Source organism: Polyodon spathula, chromosome 8 (assembly GCF_017654505.1).
Source record: "Polyodon spathula isolate WHYD16114869_AA chromosome 8, ASM1765450v1, whole genome shotgun sequence".
Taxonomy (NCBI): Eukaryota; Metazoa; Chordata; class Actinopteri; order Acipenseriformes; family Polyodontidae; genus Polyodon; species Polyodon spathula.
Genome location: NC_054541.1, coordinates 38,837,208 through 38,855,455, shown reverse-complemented (window position 1 = coordinate 38,855,455; position 18,248 = coordinate 38,837,208). Strand labels below are relative to the sequence as shown.

General features: G+C 34.6%; 1 protein-coding gene across 1 annotated transcript; it reads right to left on the bottom strand.

Annotated features, from left to right (window-relative positions):
- Positions 1-365: 365 nt before the first annotated feature.
- On the bottom strand, positions 366-17,238 carry LOC121319915 (cyclin-D-binding Myb-like transcription factor 1). Its single transcript, XM_041257873.1, is given in 18 exon segments — positions 366-1,914; positions 1,916-1,931; positions 2,182-2,326; positions 2,686-3,045; positions 3,353-3,511; positions 3,878-3,963; positions 4,249-4,446; positions 4,546-4,697; positions 6,040-6,268; positions 6,734-6,843; positions 6,988-7,020; positions 7,427-7,584; positions 8,843-8,919; positions 9,329-9,437; positions 9,594-9,688; positions 10,073-10,180; positions 10,363-10,478; positions 17,133-17,238. Coding segments are annotated over 17 exon segments (2,160 nt in total). The 5' UTR covers positions 10,472-10,478; positions 17,133-17,238; the 3' UTR covers positions 366-1,898.
- Between the last annotated feature and the right edge of the window lie 1,010 nt (positions 17,239-18,248).

Sequence of the window (18,248 nt, the reverse complement as noted above, 5' to 3'; positions counted from 1 at the left end):
CATTACATTTTTAAAAACATCAACTGAGTTGATACAAAAGTAGACAGTTCAGTTTTGCAAAGTCTTGTTTAATAAATAAACACAAAATACATAAAAAAATGAGACATTTTGCTCCTAAATAAAGAGCTACTCGACTCAAAATGAGCATTTGGATGTAGCTGACTGGCAGTAAAATCCTGTAACAGTCACAGGACTGGTGCAAGATTTGGATCCCTGATAAAACATATTAAATAGGGACACAATACTTTTGGACTACACTATTTACTGTGTATGTGTGTGAGATATATATATATATATATATATATATATATATATATATATATAAAATATAGTATATATATATAAACCCATTCAAACAAAAAAAAAAAAAACACTTGTATACAGTTAACTTAATCTAGTATTTCCAAAAACACTTGGATCTGAATCCTGTTTAAAAAATGTAATATACGAACAATAAATATTGATTCATGTGCTCCTGTTATCCACTTACTGTTTCTACATGAAACAGTAAATCCATTTGACAGAATGCAAAAAGAAAAATAATAGTAATAACACACACTAGTAAACTGTATTATTTCCCTGTTCTCTTGTGACTTTCAAATTAAGAAGCTTTGTATATATGTTTAAAAATAAAATGCTAACTGAAGTAATCCGCATCTTTGCTATGTGGGATGTCATCATCTATTTTTAATATTACAAATGGACAAGGATGTAATGTGGCTTAAAAAGCAAACCTGTATGAATAAAAAGTTAGATGTGCACAGCAGTACACCTGAAATAATCTGTGGTTAAAAAAACATTAAAAAAAACCAAAAGTGCACATTGAGGTATTTTTACTCCATGAACTGGTGAGATAAAGCAATAAATTAACATAGCAGCTCCTATCAATAATAACTACATCATGTTACTCAGTCAGGCTTCAAACCTGCTGAATAGCTTTTTGATGCAACCCAAAATCTTCTGGTGAAGAGCACAGAGCAAGAAGAATGGCTGCACAAATGACATTGCATTACTTATGTTTCATAAGACACTGTAGAAATAGTCTTTCATCATTAGATAACTGTTGCTTTTAAGTTTTACACTGGAAAGCTGCCCCCCCCCCCCAATTTAAAATTATTCTCAAAATATACCCAAACCTATAATAAAGAACACCTATCCCTGATGTGGCGATTACCAAAAATACACTGGTGGTTGCGCTAGTAAAATCATATATTTTTTTTAATCTTCATGTGCTGCCATGTGCTAAGGGTTGCGTGATCTTTAATTGTCCTGCATCAGTAAAGAAAGCCTGTGCAGTGGAAATGTTGGCTGTGGGAACTGGCTAACACCTCTTTAAACATCAAGTAATAAGCAAGGGGGGTATTTAAGGGTCCAAGCCATGGTATTTGTTTTTTAAATCATAGAAAATTTTGACAAAGGGACATGAATGTGAATAATCTGGAGTGAATTACATATATTGAGTAAACATAGTACTATCTATATTAATAATACTATTCATATTATGTACTCTTTTGTATACTCCATTGAAAAAGAAATATGAAACCTTTGAGAAAAATATGCGTACAGTGCATTTTTTTGCCCATATTCTACTGTTTTGTGTTTGATCCCAATAATGTGGTCTACACTTATAAAACTTACAAAAGTGAACCAAAAGGGAGCAGACTGAGAATTTTGCTCAACATACAACGACCATTTACCAAAACCATGCATATGAAGGTACTTCTAAACCTCTCACAAAGCTAAGCTTTTAACACTAAATTACTAGGCTGGTCAAGAACTACTGAAACCACCTAATGTAAGCAAGTACAGATCTTAAGCTACACTAGTGATTTAACTCTGACAGTCAACAAATCCTTTGAGTCCTCTGGATCAGGGCTGTCAAGTGATGGATTAAATGTCTAAGACTTCTCCCTGATGATCTAGTATAGGATCTGAAATTAAATAAAATACATTTTAAACAAGCCATCCAATCCTTATTTGCATTTACCAGCGTTTATTAAAATACTAAACTCAAAGAAATAAAAGGACAGTTTTGTATTAATCAATTAATACACCATTTAGTACCATGCTGCTTGATTTCTTGAACTCTAATTACAGATAAAAGCTATGCTAGAGAAACAAAGCAGCTTTTATATTTCTGCATATTAATATAAATACATTCAAAAATCTATAACAAATTACCTGTTAGTGTTGTCAAGGGTAAGACAGAGTCATTGTCGAGATCAGTTGTCTGCATAAATCCATCGGGGGATGGAATAACAAGAATAGTTCCTTCTGCTATTGTTGACTCACCAACTTGTTCTTCCATAGTTGGAGATCCAAGTGCCTAAGAAAATATTTTTTTTTATATATTTTTATCTATAACCCCTCCGATATAGAGTATAATCCTCCAAATACATCTCGGCTGAACATTTAATCACCTTCCTACCTTAAGTATATTGAGCCTTTTAGTAAAATGCAGTTTCTTTTGCTGTTGTCTATTATAAATTTACCCACATACATATACATACATGCATTTGAAAAAGGAAAAAATGTTGTGTACCTAAAGGAGCAAAATCAGAAAGAAAAAAGTAACGTAACAAGAAATAATTAGGACGTTTTGGACTACAAGCCCTTTTTCAGCTGGAATCTGTGTCATTTGTCATCCCTATGTTTTCTAAATATGTGATCACAGCTCCCCAATACCTCATCTGTGTATGCAGTCAGTTCTGTTTGCACTTCTTCTTCCTGTCCGAGACCAATCTCTGGTTCCGATGTAGTGCTATATAGAAATTTTCTTTGATTGGTGTGTCTGAGCTCTGACCCATTTCCAGGATCTGTAGGGGGGCTGTCTTGATCTTCATCTAACTTGTCCTGGTGGATGTCACTGCTGAAGGAATTCACTTCCAGTGTTTGTTGGGGGTCAGTCATGTCAGGGTGGTCCACAGTCAAATCTGCCTGGGTTCCTGGGGAACCAATATCGTCTGACGCTACAGCACGGATAATGACACTGGGATGGGACATCTGGACAGTAACATTGTCGCTTGAGTTAAGCAAATTATCTGGCTATGGTAAGATAAAGAAAAAAGTGTGTTACAAACAATTAAAAATTTTACTGTGGGGTTGAACATCGGGTTTCATGATTCTATTCATAGGTGCTTGACAAACCTAGAACTAAAAAAGGGTTAAGCTCTGGATTGTTTTGGTTGGCGTTATTTTTTTATACTGATATATTTTGTACAACAGCACCACATGGTAGATTTCAAGCCATATTAGTAACAGTTTTGAACCACTGATATAGAGTGTATTGTTTCTATCTACTTACTACTTGCCGTAGCAGCAAAATAAATATAATAATATAAGCGTAACTTACAGACAGTGCATGTACAATGATCTGATCTGGAGACGATGGTGATGCTGCTGCTGTCAGTGTAACCGTTGGACTAGTCGACAGTGTTAAAGGAAGACCTTGGTTTGACCCCGTTTGTATGAAATAGGTGCCTGGGGTTCCCGTAGGCTGCAAGTGGAATGACTGAAGGAAAAAATTATAAATATAAAATAATATTAATATAACACCATCTGCCTTTAGAGATGCTCCTCCATATCTATATCTATTTAAATACATGTCAAGATTTTCATTTACAAATGATTCACATAACATAAAATACACTATTCTTAAATAATAATAACAATAACAATAATAATAATAATAATAATAATAATAATAATAAATAAATAAAACAATAACAACATCTATATAATATCAGATTGCCCATGATCACAATCTTATGCAAATTAAGTAAGGGCTTCCTATATTGGAATTGCCAATCGCAACCATACAGGTTGATGCAAACTATCTAACCACCTTACGATTAGGTTAGTTAACAGCAATACTTACGGGTAGGATTTCAAATGTCTGTAGTGTCCCAGAATTTAGAGTTATTGTATCTGTGTCAGTGGCAGCAGTAGATGAATCATTAGAGGCTGCACATAGAGAGACAAAGGAAGCATTAGGTGTAATTCATTGTACTGAATTTAAGATGCCTCTTTAATAAAAATGCTTATCAGAGCAAAAAAAAAAAAAAAACTTTTGAATAAGGAAACTTAGAATTTGATCTATACTGTATGTATAGTTTAAAAAAGTTTCATCCCACAACAAAAAAAGGCTTTATGCCTAAGTTGTGAAGAAATACATTTTCTGATTTAAAACTACAACAAACATTCTAAATATATAGTTATCTTTTTGCATTATTATCCTTCAAAACTTACAGACATGTGTGATCTGCACAGGTATCTGCAGGGCTGTCATTGGGTTTTGAGACGCACTGCTGGTCTCTTCCAGTCGAGCAACTCTGATCTGAACTTGTTGAACTGTAGAGGGGGAGCTGCAGCCAGTCCTGGGCCCCACCCCAAACTTATTATCTGGCAACTGGTTTTCCATCAGATCCTGGAGACCTTTCAGGAGCACTGGGAAATATAATGGATGTCACAAAATATCTGTGCTGTGGCTGGGAAAGTCGCTAGCTGGTGAAGATGTGCATTGTGCATTAAGTGACAGCTTCTTACCGGAGAAGGCAAGATCTTTGTGGTTGGTCACTTGTCTTTTGATGGTCCACCATTTACTTCTTAACCACTGTGGAGAGCGGACGCTGCTCCAGCCCCCAGCCAGGATGTCCCAGTTGATGTCATTCTCATCATCCACTCCCAGTTCTGCAATTCTGAATGAAACACAAAGTACAGTAACCTGCAAAAAACAGGGAACTTTTTTTTTTTTTCCCGGAATGGAACAATTCTGTTATAATTATAATATGTTTGAGGCAATAAAAAAATAGAATAAGTGGTAATAAAACCCACATTACCCCCTAGCTTCCTCAATAATTCTATACCACAAATGTTCTTTTAAAAATACTGCTCTCGCTCACTATCAGAATGATATCAATTAAAAACTATATCAATGGATTTTCCATAGAACACACAGAACAGCAGTTGCTAGGTTACACTGAATTATAAACTGTGTAAGCATTTGAGCCTTAAAAACAATCCCCACCAGTTTCCTGGTTTAGATTAAGTTACAGTTAAATCAATTGTTTCTACTTTAAATAAGATAATATTTCTATTATGCAGGACATCTAACTTGTCCAACATACCCGACATCATTTAGTAGATGAATACTGCACATAATAGTCTGGAATCAGATATTCTACATTTCTGTATACAACAAACGTTGAGATATCCAGCACTGAATGCATGTTTTCATATTCGGTAGTCCTAAGTGATTTTTAATTTTTTTTTAACCAGATGTCCTTCAAATCTAACAGAGTGACTTGGCGAATCACATTGTTTCAATTGATAAGCTCATGCAGAGCTTCATCTGAAGAAAATAATTATCCAAATTCAGTTGTTTAATTTAGGTTTACACATACTTTCTTGTCCATAATTATACTTGTTATATAAACAGAATTCTCTCTCTCTCTCTCTCTCTCTCTCTCTCTCTCTCTCTCTCTCTCTCTCTGTGTATAGTTTCTTAACGTTATTTGTTTTCCGTTTACACTAAAAACAAAATTTTGCTGAATGATTTGAATGAGTGGTATGATTTAGCACCTTCTTCTTTTGAGGCTCTTTCCGTGAAACTTTCTTTCTCCAAACTTCCAACCTGTGAGAACCTGTGACCGGGCATTGTTGTTGTTTTGCAGCATGGATGGGGTTAACATTCCTCATCCAGCTGAACATGTGCAATTTGCAGATGGCCACGAACATATAAAGAGCACATCAGCCACTCAGGATGGGTGCTGGTAGGTGATAAGCTTTGGACCAGCATGATATTTGTTGGGTATTGTGTGTGGTCTGGTAGATAAAGAAAAGGCCTTATAACCTAGGTCCCGGGTTCAAATCCCGGCTCACTCACTGACTCACTGTGTGACCCTGAGCAAGTCACCTCCTTGTGCTCCGACTTTTGGGTGAGACGTTGTAAGTGACCATCTTTGCTGGTATTTGCATTTATTAGATACATATCGTACCTAATAGCCTGGAATCAGTACAGTATCTCATAAAAGGCTGTACCTTTTGATCAGATTATTGTCATCTTCCTTTGTCCACTCTGTGCCACCACTCTGTTTCCAGTTGAGGTAGTTGAGCCACTTAGACCGGCACTGCTTCTCGGAGCGGGTGCCCACCAGCTCAGCAACAGAGGCCCAGGATACCCCCTGGGTGACTGTGTGACCAGGCTCTGTACCCGTGAGTTCATGCACCACCTCAGCTAGCCTCCGCTCCTCTTCTTCTGTCCATTTTCCTAGCACCAGAGCAGTATTAAGGTCCTCAACAGAATATACGTAACACTGCAAGCCTGTCACCCTTACATTACACTGGAAAGATTTTAAACTGTGTTTTGCCTCAAATAGGAACAATTTTACTACATCTTTAATTAATAGAATAATAATAATAATAATAATAATAATAATAATAATAATAATAATAATAATAATAATAATAATATATGTCTTTTTTATTTGATTTATTTAGCAAGGTAAAAAAATAAGCTGTTATCACACATTCTATAATTACACATCTCGTATTTTCCTCCTACATATTCTTATTTTTCCTTACATTTTCTTATTGCACGTCCCTTTTACTGGAATGTTTATCTGTAATGAAGGGGCATTTTCAACACAACTTAATAAGGGATGTGGAAATCTGAGGCCTTAGTTACTATTTTTATGTGGCTTTTGATATTAATAAAAGTGTGCATTTGTTTTACCTGTATTGCAGGTATCTTTCATTAGTCTGCACCTGTCCTTCACAGAGGATGCACTTCTTCCCAGTGCTGAACCAATGGTAGCCCAATCATTGCCATGCTTCTCTCTAAGTCTGGAAAGAAAAAGCTGTCTTTAACTGGTTCCTTTCGATTCTGTATTTCAACATCAAACATTGCAAGGTTAATGCAAATGCAGTTTCCATACTGGTAAGCAGTTATTTTCTGCAGAGCTTATCATTATAAAACACAATACTTACTCTTTTAGCTTGTCAATTTCTTCAGGGGTGTACCTGTGTAACAATGGGAAGAACATCTAGTTATTTAAAGTCCTCCCCCACCCTCTCATCTTTTTATTTCAAATATCTTTATTTTATATTATCTACTTTTACCTTTTTGTTGTCTATTTCTACTTGCCTTTTGCCTATTTGACTAATTAGCCAATCACACCTCTGCAAGCTTAATGTCCCATTTGTGGATAATTAGCTCACACCCACCTATCTTAATGTAACCATTAAGAGGCCACATTTCTACCAATCAGGGGTGGAGTCCTCACTCCAGACATGTACAGTGAATTCGCCAACCATTATAACACTGAAAGATTTATAATATTAAGCAATTAGTGCAGATAAAGTAATTACATAAACGATTTAACATGATAATGGTGTAGCAAGAGTTACAGGAATGCCTTCATCTTACTTTCCAACATGGTTCCTGTTGTCATACATGCGGAGGACCCTTCTGTAAACAGCAAACAGGGGGCGGTTGAGGCCCCATGCAATACTCCTGTAGAAATCCTTTCTCTCATCCTTAGACATTTCAAAGATAATCTCTGTCGGGTCCTGGATCCCACGATTCTACAGAAACACACATCATTTTTTTTATTTATTTTTTTTATATTATGTTAAATTCTTTATTACATCAGCAAGTCAACAGTATTATCAATCTATCAATATCAATCTATTTTCCCTCAAGAGTTTAAACTTTTTTAAAATTCTGCATTGTTCTTTCTTCAGTCCACTGTACTAAATCCTGTGGGTGCTTCAAATTATTATTATTATTATTATTATTATTATTATTATTATTATTAACAGTACAACATGATATTTATCAGCCAGTTACAGCTGTAATAATTCTTGAAAGCCACATGGTGCCGCATGCGAGTCTGAGGAGTCCTGCCTTATTCAGATAAGCGTTCCGTTTCTACTTATTTACTAGTTTAGAGATTTGCTGCAAGAAAATGGCAAATATCTGGTTATTATATAGTTAAATTCAGCCCTATTACGATTATGGTTCTGTAACTAAAAAGGGATATAATTAAATATATTTTAACTGGACTCATGACTTCCCCATTTAATTCTTTCAACCACAACCTTACACTACTAGAACTAGTGATGGGACGAACATTGGTTTCTCAGGTTTGAACATTCTTCAAAATGTTTATGAATATAAAAATATTAATTCATTTTGAATTAGCTGGAACAGTACGATAATCCCAGATTAGCTCAGAAGTAAAATAATTATTAGAGAGGAGAGAAAATGCACTCTTTTCTACAGTGGAATGTGTGTTACTTATTTCAGACGTCATTCATGCATTGGTTTTCTACGCGTTCTATCTTTTTGATAAATCAGTCATTTATAAATTATGTTCCATGAATGAATATGAACAGGGTCATTTTTGGTGCCAAATACTTTTGAAGCACTTACTGAAGTAAAACCACGGTTTATGAAAACTTCGTCTAAAACAAGTTTTATACTCAGTCCCGTTATGTTATGAAATGTGTCAACAAGTTTAACAACGTTTAGGTATACTTGCGATTTCTAGGTCAAGATCCGAACGTAACGCTTGAGATAAGTTTAGTTCGTTACACGAACATACATATAACTACAAGTCTCCTGACGACAATTGGTTATGTCCATCATTTTATGTCAAACATAGATACGCGCGTGTGAATAAATATTATATTATATATATAGTTATAGTAGTTCTATATATATTATAATATATATCATATATATATCTATGTCATATACATACAGTTGGGGTGGGGAGTTTACAATTGTCTACTGTACAATTACTCTGGTAAATGTAATGTCACTAATATCACTACATACCTTTAAGTAACAATCAATATTGCTCATAAGAATGTCTATTTCTTCTTTGGACCACATTCCCTGTTTCCACTTGTGGCCTTTAAAATAAAAAAGCAGCAGTTGACTTTATGAAAATATAAATGCAATTTTTTTTTATGTACCTACAAAGCGTGTTTCTGCTTTGGCTCTGTAACTTTTTTTTATGTACCTACAAAGCGTGTTTCTGCTTTGGATCTGTGCACAACTCCTCCATTATTTAAATTAACAGGCAGTTTTGAAGGCAAGTTCACTCAGTCTAAAGAATACAAAAGATTAAAAGTTTTACAATGCAATTCAACAATAATCAGACTCCAAGTTTGAAATGCTCGGAAGCCAAATGTAGTACATACTTTTTTTTTTTTTTTTTTTGGCAACCATGATACTGTATTCTCAAAAGTTTATAATAAAATAGCCATATATAAATACAACAGTACTTATATACTTACTTATACACAAGATGTTTCCTACCTTTGTTCACTAAGGAATCTTTATCTTCCTTTGTTGTAAACCAAGCTTGGCTAACTGGGGACACATCATCAGTGGTGTTGGGAGATAAGGACCCATCATTCTGGATAATCTGGACAGCAACATGAATTGAAATAAAATCATTATTGTAGATGTAAGGTATTTTTTTTATTTATTTATTTTTAAACCTACATTGAATTTTAAATACATCTATATTCTATGCATGAGTATTTAATGAACAAAAAAAAAACAACATGCTAACATGTACCTGAATCTGTGCAACAGCCCCTTCGCCGATTTCATTTTCTGTCATCTCTGTGGTGGCAGTCATTGTCACCTCAAAACTGTCATCATTTTCTGAAACTTAAGAACACAAAGGTTTCCCAAGCTCCAGTTACTGTCAGAAATGTGCATTTAAGTAAAGCACAGTGACAAATACTGATATACACTCAAGTAAATTGAGAACTAACATTTAATCTTCAGAGCAACTATTTTGATTAGATCTGATTATAAAACATTTTATGACACGCAAATTAGCACAACCCCCCCCCAAAAATGTTACCCTGAAGATATTTTAAAGGACATTTGGATATGTTGACATTAAGCTATTTGAATGTTGTTTTTTTACAATTCATCCAAATTAGCTTGACAAAATAAGGTGCTGTAATAAAGTCGTGATATGCTTAGATGAGCAGGTAAGGTAATTTTGCGTCAAAGCAGGTATGTTCTTTCTTTGTGTTTTCTTACTTGGGAGTGTGACAACAGAAATCCTTGACGTGTCATCTTCAGTAGATAACCTCAATCTCTTGTGAGCCGGGTCTAAACATTCATCCGACCCCAGTTCTTCAGTATCTGCTAAGTGAAAAACAACCATTTTATTAGTTTTACGTTTTAAGAATTTCACATACTGTCTCAGCACATTAGTTTGTCAGGATTATCCGATGAGACTTGTATATGTTTCTATTAACCCTGTAATCACTGATTGTTATCCAGTTCTCTGATGCTTCTAATTGTAGTAATTAAAGATATTCTCTCACCATTTTGAGGGCAGTGAAGGATAATGTTCCCGTCTGTGTCTTGAGTTAATGTAACAGAGTTTACTGTTTCCAAAGTCACTGTGCCAGACTCATCCTCAATTGTGTTCATACTCAATCTAAAGAACACAAAAAATTCAACATTTTCTTTCATTTTTTTATTTGTTTTTGCTTTAAAATCATAAACATTAATATTACAATGTAATTCAACAATAACCAAGACTACAAGTTTGAAATTCTTGGAAGCCAATGTATTGTGTGTACAACCATTTTAAGATAAAACTAAGCGTAAACATGAAGGCTAATGAAGATGAAAGATTAACAGGGCTCTGCGTTTAGATTTTTGATTTTTTACTAGCCTGGGTACAATTTTATCTGGTCCAGTATATTTATATATTTTTTTCATGATGGTTTTTATTTTCAGTATGTTTCTAACTGTTTGGTAACCAAAGAGAGCCCACGTCTCAAAAGAAAGTGGCTAAACAAAGCCCTTCAATATATGTTACTTCAGCCATTTAACATGTATATAGAAAGTGCTAAAAGAAGTACGGTAATCCAAACTTGGGTAACATTGAAATTAGAAAGGTAATTTAACATCATGATGAATATAAGAACATACTAAATGTTAAGCAAAAAAACACAGTAACTATAAGAAAATGCAAGATACTTGGAGTTGGAAAGGAGTTATTAATTATTTATTTATTTTTTAACTCTGGTCTGCAGTTCAGTGTAAAACATCCACCGTTGACTTTCTGTGAATAGAAGGAGTAACGGCAACATTTGCACTGACCACTAAAGTACAACCAGGGATCCTTGTTTTGAATTATACACAGGTTATTGAATAAACAAAGTAGCTTGACTTCGCTTCATCTGATGTCAGTACATGATGGCTAGTTGTAATTAGTAATGTTAAACTATTGTAATGTTGGAATGAATTTTCTATTTTGGCCAGGTAACACTATTTACACTAAGATTGTAAACAGATGTAGAATATTTAGGTTGCTATAAGATAGGTGTTATTTTATTCTGAATACACTGCTGCAAAAATTATTATTTGGTGGTTTGCACAAAATTATGCTACTTTTGCTTTAATTGGAAGAGATACGCGCTGTGACGTTGCTGCTCATTGAGTTCAGTGTATTTTAATTCAGTAAACAAAAGAAAAAACTTGTGCCCAAGGAAATAGGGTACAGAGTGAAGAAATCTCGTCTTGGACATTGTTTGAACACTTTGTGAACCCGGCTAAACTTAACCGGCTTAAACTGTATGGTGTCTGCTTGTGCACACGCATTTGCCTTTTATTCTTGGGAGCGTAAGGGACCAGAGTTCAGGTAATCGAATACACAAAGAGGTTGCACCCTGTGTATTCAAATAGGAAACTATTCAAAATTCCCATCTCTAATTCTAATAATACACAAAACAATACTCATAATACAAAATAATAACAATCCTTCTCAGGGCGTTGTCGCTTGTGTAGCCTCTCCCAAGTCAGCGCCAATCCTGCTGAGTGATACCAACGAGTCCTGGAAAGATTCTGAACGGCATTTTTGACCCGATTGCTTATCTGGGTATCCATCGGTTCATCTTACTGTGAGACTGGATATGACGTAAACAAAATGTTGAATTCACAACAAAGCTGCTGTTTTATCTGCAAGTCTGGGAAACTGACACCAAACAAGGCAGAACGTTACTTTTTTTCCTCTCATAATGAAGCCTCCACTCTAAATGTTCGTCTTCATCTTTTTTCATAATTACATTCTCTATGATTTACTGATTTCAGCGCTTTCCTATTGGCTTATTGGTTGCTCAGTTGTAGAAAACCCGATTTGTAAAAGATTTGCAGCGGAACGAGTACCAACACAGCACTTCGGTATGCAATCTCAGATTCTGACTGACTGTACAGCAAATATACGCGCGGCGGGAAAGTTAGGATTAGTTCGTAGTTATGTTTCTAAAAAAATGGTTTGTAAATTAATTTTCAGCTTTTTGACACACTAGCCCGTTTTCCTGGATTCATGAAATGGAAGTCATATGCACTATACACACACACACACACACACACACACACACTAGTTAAATGTAACCGGCCCAGTTGGGCCTGTGGTGCTTCATAACTACCGGCCAAACTGCGCTTTCTACCGTCCCTGGGCCACCGGGCTACCGGGCCATGGTTAATTTCGAACCCCGATTAAATGTAAATCAGACATGAAAGCTAAACTGACATCAGCAAGACGAATTAGAGAAATAAATAATGAAATAGAGATAGTTATAAATGACGTAAATTGTATGTTCCCTCCATCAGAAATTAGCCAGTTACTCTGTAAAGTAGAAAACCTTGAGAACAAAAAACTAGAACATTTGCACAACAAAAAGTTAATGAAATTACAGAAATTAATAGGTCAGCCGGGGTTACGAAATAGGTCTGGAAAAAATTTAAATTTAAAATCAAAACAAATCCGAGAATAAGGAAAACACTGCTGAAACACTTTCGATTAGATTGTTTGAGCAATGCGAGTACAATAGTTGACATTTAAAGACAACGAAACCAGAAGAAAATCCGAATGCTGTGGCATAATAAAGATAAACAAAATAAATCTAAAACAGTAAAAATAAACCAGTTTAAAGTAAATAATAAAATGCAAAATAGAGAATTAAACATGACTGGGGCAGAGAATTCAAAACAGAAAGACAGCAGACCCAAAAATGGAAATTGTACCAAATACACTAAAGACAGAAAACATAGTATTTAATTTATCAAGTAAAACTTTAACCACACCCCAAAAAGCAGTATTGAGAAAAGGACAAGTTTATACTGACTAAAAAATACATTGATAAAGATAAACTGGCCAACAAATTAAGAGTAGAAGAGATGCATGAGATTAGAAGAATATTTTTTTCAGTGAAAATATCTCAGATTCAAAGAGTAATTAAGAGCAATTGGATTAAGGTTAATAGTACAAGCACTTGGGCTCCTCCAGATGGAAGAGATAAATGGTAAGATATGTATATTGAAGTAATTAAACAAGGAATTATAGTAGGCCTAAAGAAAAAATGTAAACTTAATTGAACCAATAGTGAAGAACAAGCTATGACTGAGTTGTTAAATGATGTATAAGACCAGCAGATAAAGGTTTGGGAATAGTGATAATGAACACAGATGGCTATATGAAATCTTTAGAATGTGAATTAAATAATATGGATACACATGAAGAAGTTAAAAGCAATAAGATCATTAAATCAGTAAAAGAGGTTAATGAAATTGAGAAGAGACTATACAGTAAAGGCATTATATCAAAATAATTTAAAAAATACATGCAGCCACATAATGCAAGAACAGTCCTAGCAGGAGGAAATCCTAAAATGCACCCTATGTGAATGACAGACAGCATGATTGATAATCCAACACAAAATATCTGAAATAGCAGAAAAACAACTTGAGAAATTACCAAGCTATGTTAAGGACAAAACAGAATTTTTAAAAAGACTTGAATCACTAAAGCACAACCTTCCAGAGAATACAATTTTATTTTGCATGGATGTAAAATCCTTGTACCCATGTGTCCCTCGTAAAGAAACTTTAGAAGCTTGTCAAAAAGCACTAGATAATAGACTAGATAAATCAGTACCAACAGCAGAGGGCTGAACATGATCTATGCAGTTTTAGAAAACAAAACAATTTTACATTTGTTGATAAGAATTACAAACAAAACGATGGTAGAGCAATAGGATCTAAATTAAGAATGCATTCTGCCAATACATACATGGGGAAATGGGAAGAACAATTACTTAGAAAATCAGAAACAGAACCTATAAAATACATTCGGTTGTAGATGATATTTACTTTCCAGTTTCATAAAATGGCAAATGCAATACACAGTAATATTAAGGTGGACCTACGATGGACAAGAAAAGAAAAATCATTTTTTGATACCATAGTAAAACTTGAAGGTTCAATTGAGACTGACCTCTTCTGTAAATTTACTGACATGCACCAGTATTTACACATGCCCTCTGCATATCCAATACACACTAAAAGGGCAATCCCAAAGGGAATAAGAATACGCTCAAAAGAAAGTGACTATGTAACACAAAGAAATGTATTAAAAACAAATCTTAAAAAAAAAAGATATAAAGACAGCATTATAGAGACAGAATTAAGAAAAGTGGATAAACTAAAATGAGATGATTTACTAGATTATAAAAATAGATATAAAAAGGTCAGGAGAGTCCCATTAGTAATGATTTACTCTAAACTTCTGCCTAGTATTTCTGAGATAGTTTGGAAACACTTGCAGATTTTACATAATTCAGAAAAATGGAAAAAAAAGTATTTCTTAAGTTAGTCATAATGTAGAACAACTACTTCTGTCTTCCAATTAATAAACGTAATTGTAAACATCAATCTCTCGTTTCTGCTGCAACCTAAAGAGGCCTATAAAGTCTTGAAAGCTTATAATTAATTACTGTTAAAACGTATCACCTCTCCTTCTCTTTGTGTAATTAATAAACTAAAACAGTATTTCCAAGGAGGGGTGGTGTTACAATCTGTAATTTGGCACAGGCAGCTCAAACAGAAAAGGTCATGTTCATCATGATTGTGTTTGCATCATCCTAATTTTGCTGCCTATTTAACAGATAACCACAAGGCCTTACTTTAAGGGCTAAGAGCAAACTCGAACTAGATTATCTAAGTGTTTTAATCAATAGAAAGAAAAAAACATACAACTGCTTGCAAGCCCAAAATGAAATGTCTAAGATGTTTATTTCTGGTTCAGTAACATTATCGGGTGTGTTTTTTTCTTTCAGAAAAAAATGCCCTAATGACCATTTTGAGTAAATAGCTTAGATATTTTGGATTTCAAAATGGCGTTATCAGTTTATGAGGTCCCATGGTTACATGATTACTGAATGTTTTGCACAAAGTCTTGGCAAAATGGAAACCAACACAGCAATGAATCAGAAAGATTTAATTTGTATTAATGAGACACGTGGTCCCAGATTAGTTCATGTTGAACAGGTGGCCATATTAAAATGTGAATGGGGGGAGGGGAGGGTGTGGTAATGTATGTTGTTGTCTTTCCTGAATAAACACTCAAGGCATTAAATCTTCTTAGATCTGAAGGTGTATATGGTCCATATACCCAAATGCCTGTCATGCTAGATTAATGCTAAACCATTACAAATGAGTTTTAGCGCAACATAAATGATAAAAAAGGAAGTCTGTAGGTAAAATCTAACACGTTTTCCCAGGTTGTGAGAATGCAAAATATATAACAAATTGAACTATAGGTATTTTTTTAACCCATTAAAGTTGGCTTTGACTACACTTGAAGACAAATCTTAAACAAATAATAGACAAAAAGTCTAGTAAATGTTCACAATACAGCTTTATGACAGAGTTGGTAATTGCTAGTTAATGTTTTTTGGATGCTTAACCTTGCTGTTTCAAGCCTTTTCACATTTTAGCTAATTTATAAACACATTATTGTGCTTTTTATTATAATACTATCATTGATAGAATATCTTACTCAGTAAATTACAGCCTGTACCACAACAAATTATACTACAAAGAATAGAATTGATGTATTTATTTATTTCGGGTCAGTTAATGTTTGCTTGAAAACATTTGTCCCAGCATTATTAAATATAAGCAACAGACACATCTAATAATAAACACTTACACAGTATTAGGTGTCCATTTTATTGCAAGTAACTACTATGTAAAATATTGTCTTTCTAAAAGCGGTTTAACCAGATATATGTTAAGTACTACCTGGTCATTATAACTGTTATCACTTGTAAAAATGTAATCAAATGTATTATATTAATCTGGCAATTTCCAGCAGACTGTAGTTAAGATTTGGGTGGATTTTGTATATATTTTATATACCCATACAGTAGGCCTATTTTCCTTACTGTACAAATCTTTTTCACACTGAAATTATGGATTATGCAAAGTTTTTAGAAAATGATCGCCTTGACGCTACTAAATACAAAACTGCTGTTATCATAATAATAATAATATTTTTTTTATTACCCTTAAGGTTTCATTATGAACAATACCGGGAAATTTCATTTAAAAAATATCATTGCCAATAAATTTAAAGTAGTATAAAAAGTGCTTTAATTTGCACATCAGAGGTTTACAGAGCAGACTTTTCATGTTTGTTATATGCTTTTAGGCTTTTTTGTTTTCGTAATAGTCAGATACAGTATTGCGTCAACTGTTCACATTTACGATATTTGCAAAACAAACGTCGTCTTTTATTCGCAGAATGTCCTTATGAATTACAACACAGGCTCAATGTCCTCTATGCATACGCCGGATGGAATAAACTGCAGACATTCATTTAAAAAGTACTTTTGTTGATTCCTTTTTTTAAATTTTTATTTACTTTTGTAGTTGTTGAGTTTTTTAAACGGTCGTTCCCACCCCCCAAAATCACTCACATATAATATATATATATATATATATATATATATATATATATATATATATATATATATATGTGTGTGTGTGTGTGTGTATTATATAAACACGAACAAGATGGAAATATTTTGATTCGTCAAAGTCGCCATTTTTTCTCTTTCTAAATGTAAAAACCCTTAGACGCCATATTCGCGCAGCTGTTGTTGCTGCTGTTTATGTAGCTCGGTATTTTCGTCTCATAGTTTCATGTCAGTCCGGTAAAGTTTCGAATCTCCCCGGGGTCACTATTGCTGTGTGTCTCCCATTGAGAGGGTGAATTTTTAGGTTTGATTTTGTTACTTACTTCCTGTTTTAAGTCCGGGCACTTCGGAGAGACCAGGATGGAGACGCTAAATACCAGGATGGAGGAACACAAACCTACCGCTTCACAAGCTACAGGAAATGAACGGCTATAAGCCCTTCTTTGGACACTTCCGTTCTGCATTCAAATATTTCATTTGTTCATAACCCCCCCCCCCCAATGAACTACTGTTTCTGTTATTTTTGTGCATGTAGTAACATTACATGTTGACATTGGTAAATATATATTCACTAAAAAACTGAGATAAAAAATGCTAAGCGGTTAAATACTCTTAGTAATATCTTTTTTTATGTTGTATCTTTTTTTTTTTGTTATTATTATTTGACAGCAAAATACACTATGCAAACTTTTAAATTAAATTGCTTTATTAACAAACCAAAGTCTACAGGCCTAAATACTGTTCCCTTTCAATTCGAAGACGACCACCAAAACATTACGTATTGGATATTCCTGCCTATTGGTAGGTAGTCACTGAGCTGTCTATACCAGAGCTGCCGATAGGCCCCATCTTGAATGGAAACCTCGGTCCTGTCTACCGAGGGGTTAAAACTGGCATTCCACAGAAGCCATTTCTCTTTTTGCCTCTCAAGACGGTAAGGTAAGACCTGTGTTGAACTAAGCGTTTTGTGAAAAAGAGCTTTTCTGAGTCGACTGCAGTTCCCCTGCATTCGTGCTTAAATCTGGCTTGCCGCTTTCCTGGAATCAGTGGCTCCAAAATGGAAGCCTCTTTTTCTTTCCTTCTTTCAGCAGTCTGCTTACTTGCATTGCAGCTTGCCTTTCCTTACTGTTTGCCGTGTGTGAGCGACTGCTTGTGCAGTATTAATTTAAAGGAGTGCGTGTGTACGTCTTTTCTAGCCAACACTCTTGGGAGAAAACAGTTCCTCCACCGGGACTAGGCCTCGCTGCCTTCTGGGCAGCTGGACTGGACCTTGTTTGTTTTTGGCTGTTGCTGCACGTCCTCCTGTCTGTATACCAGACTGCACAACCCTGCTTGTTTGGGTCGTGCTGTGGATTAGCTGCAGCGCAGTTGTTATATACAACAACAGCCAACCAGTTGTGTATTCCTCTACTGGGCCGTGTATTTACATATACCTCGCT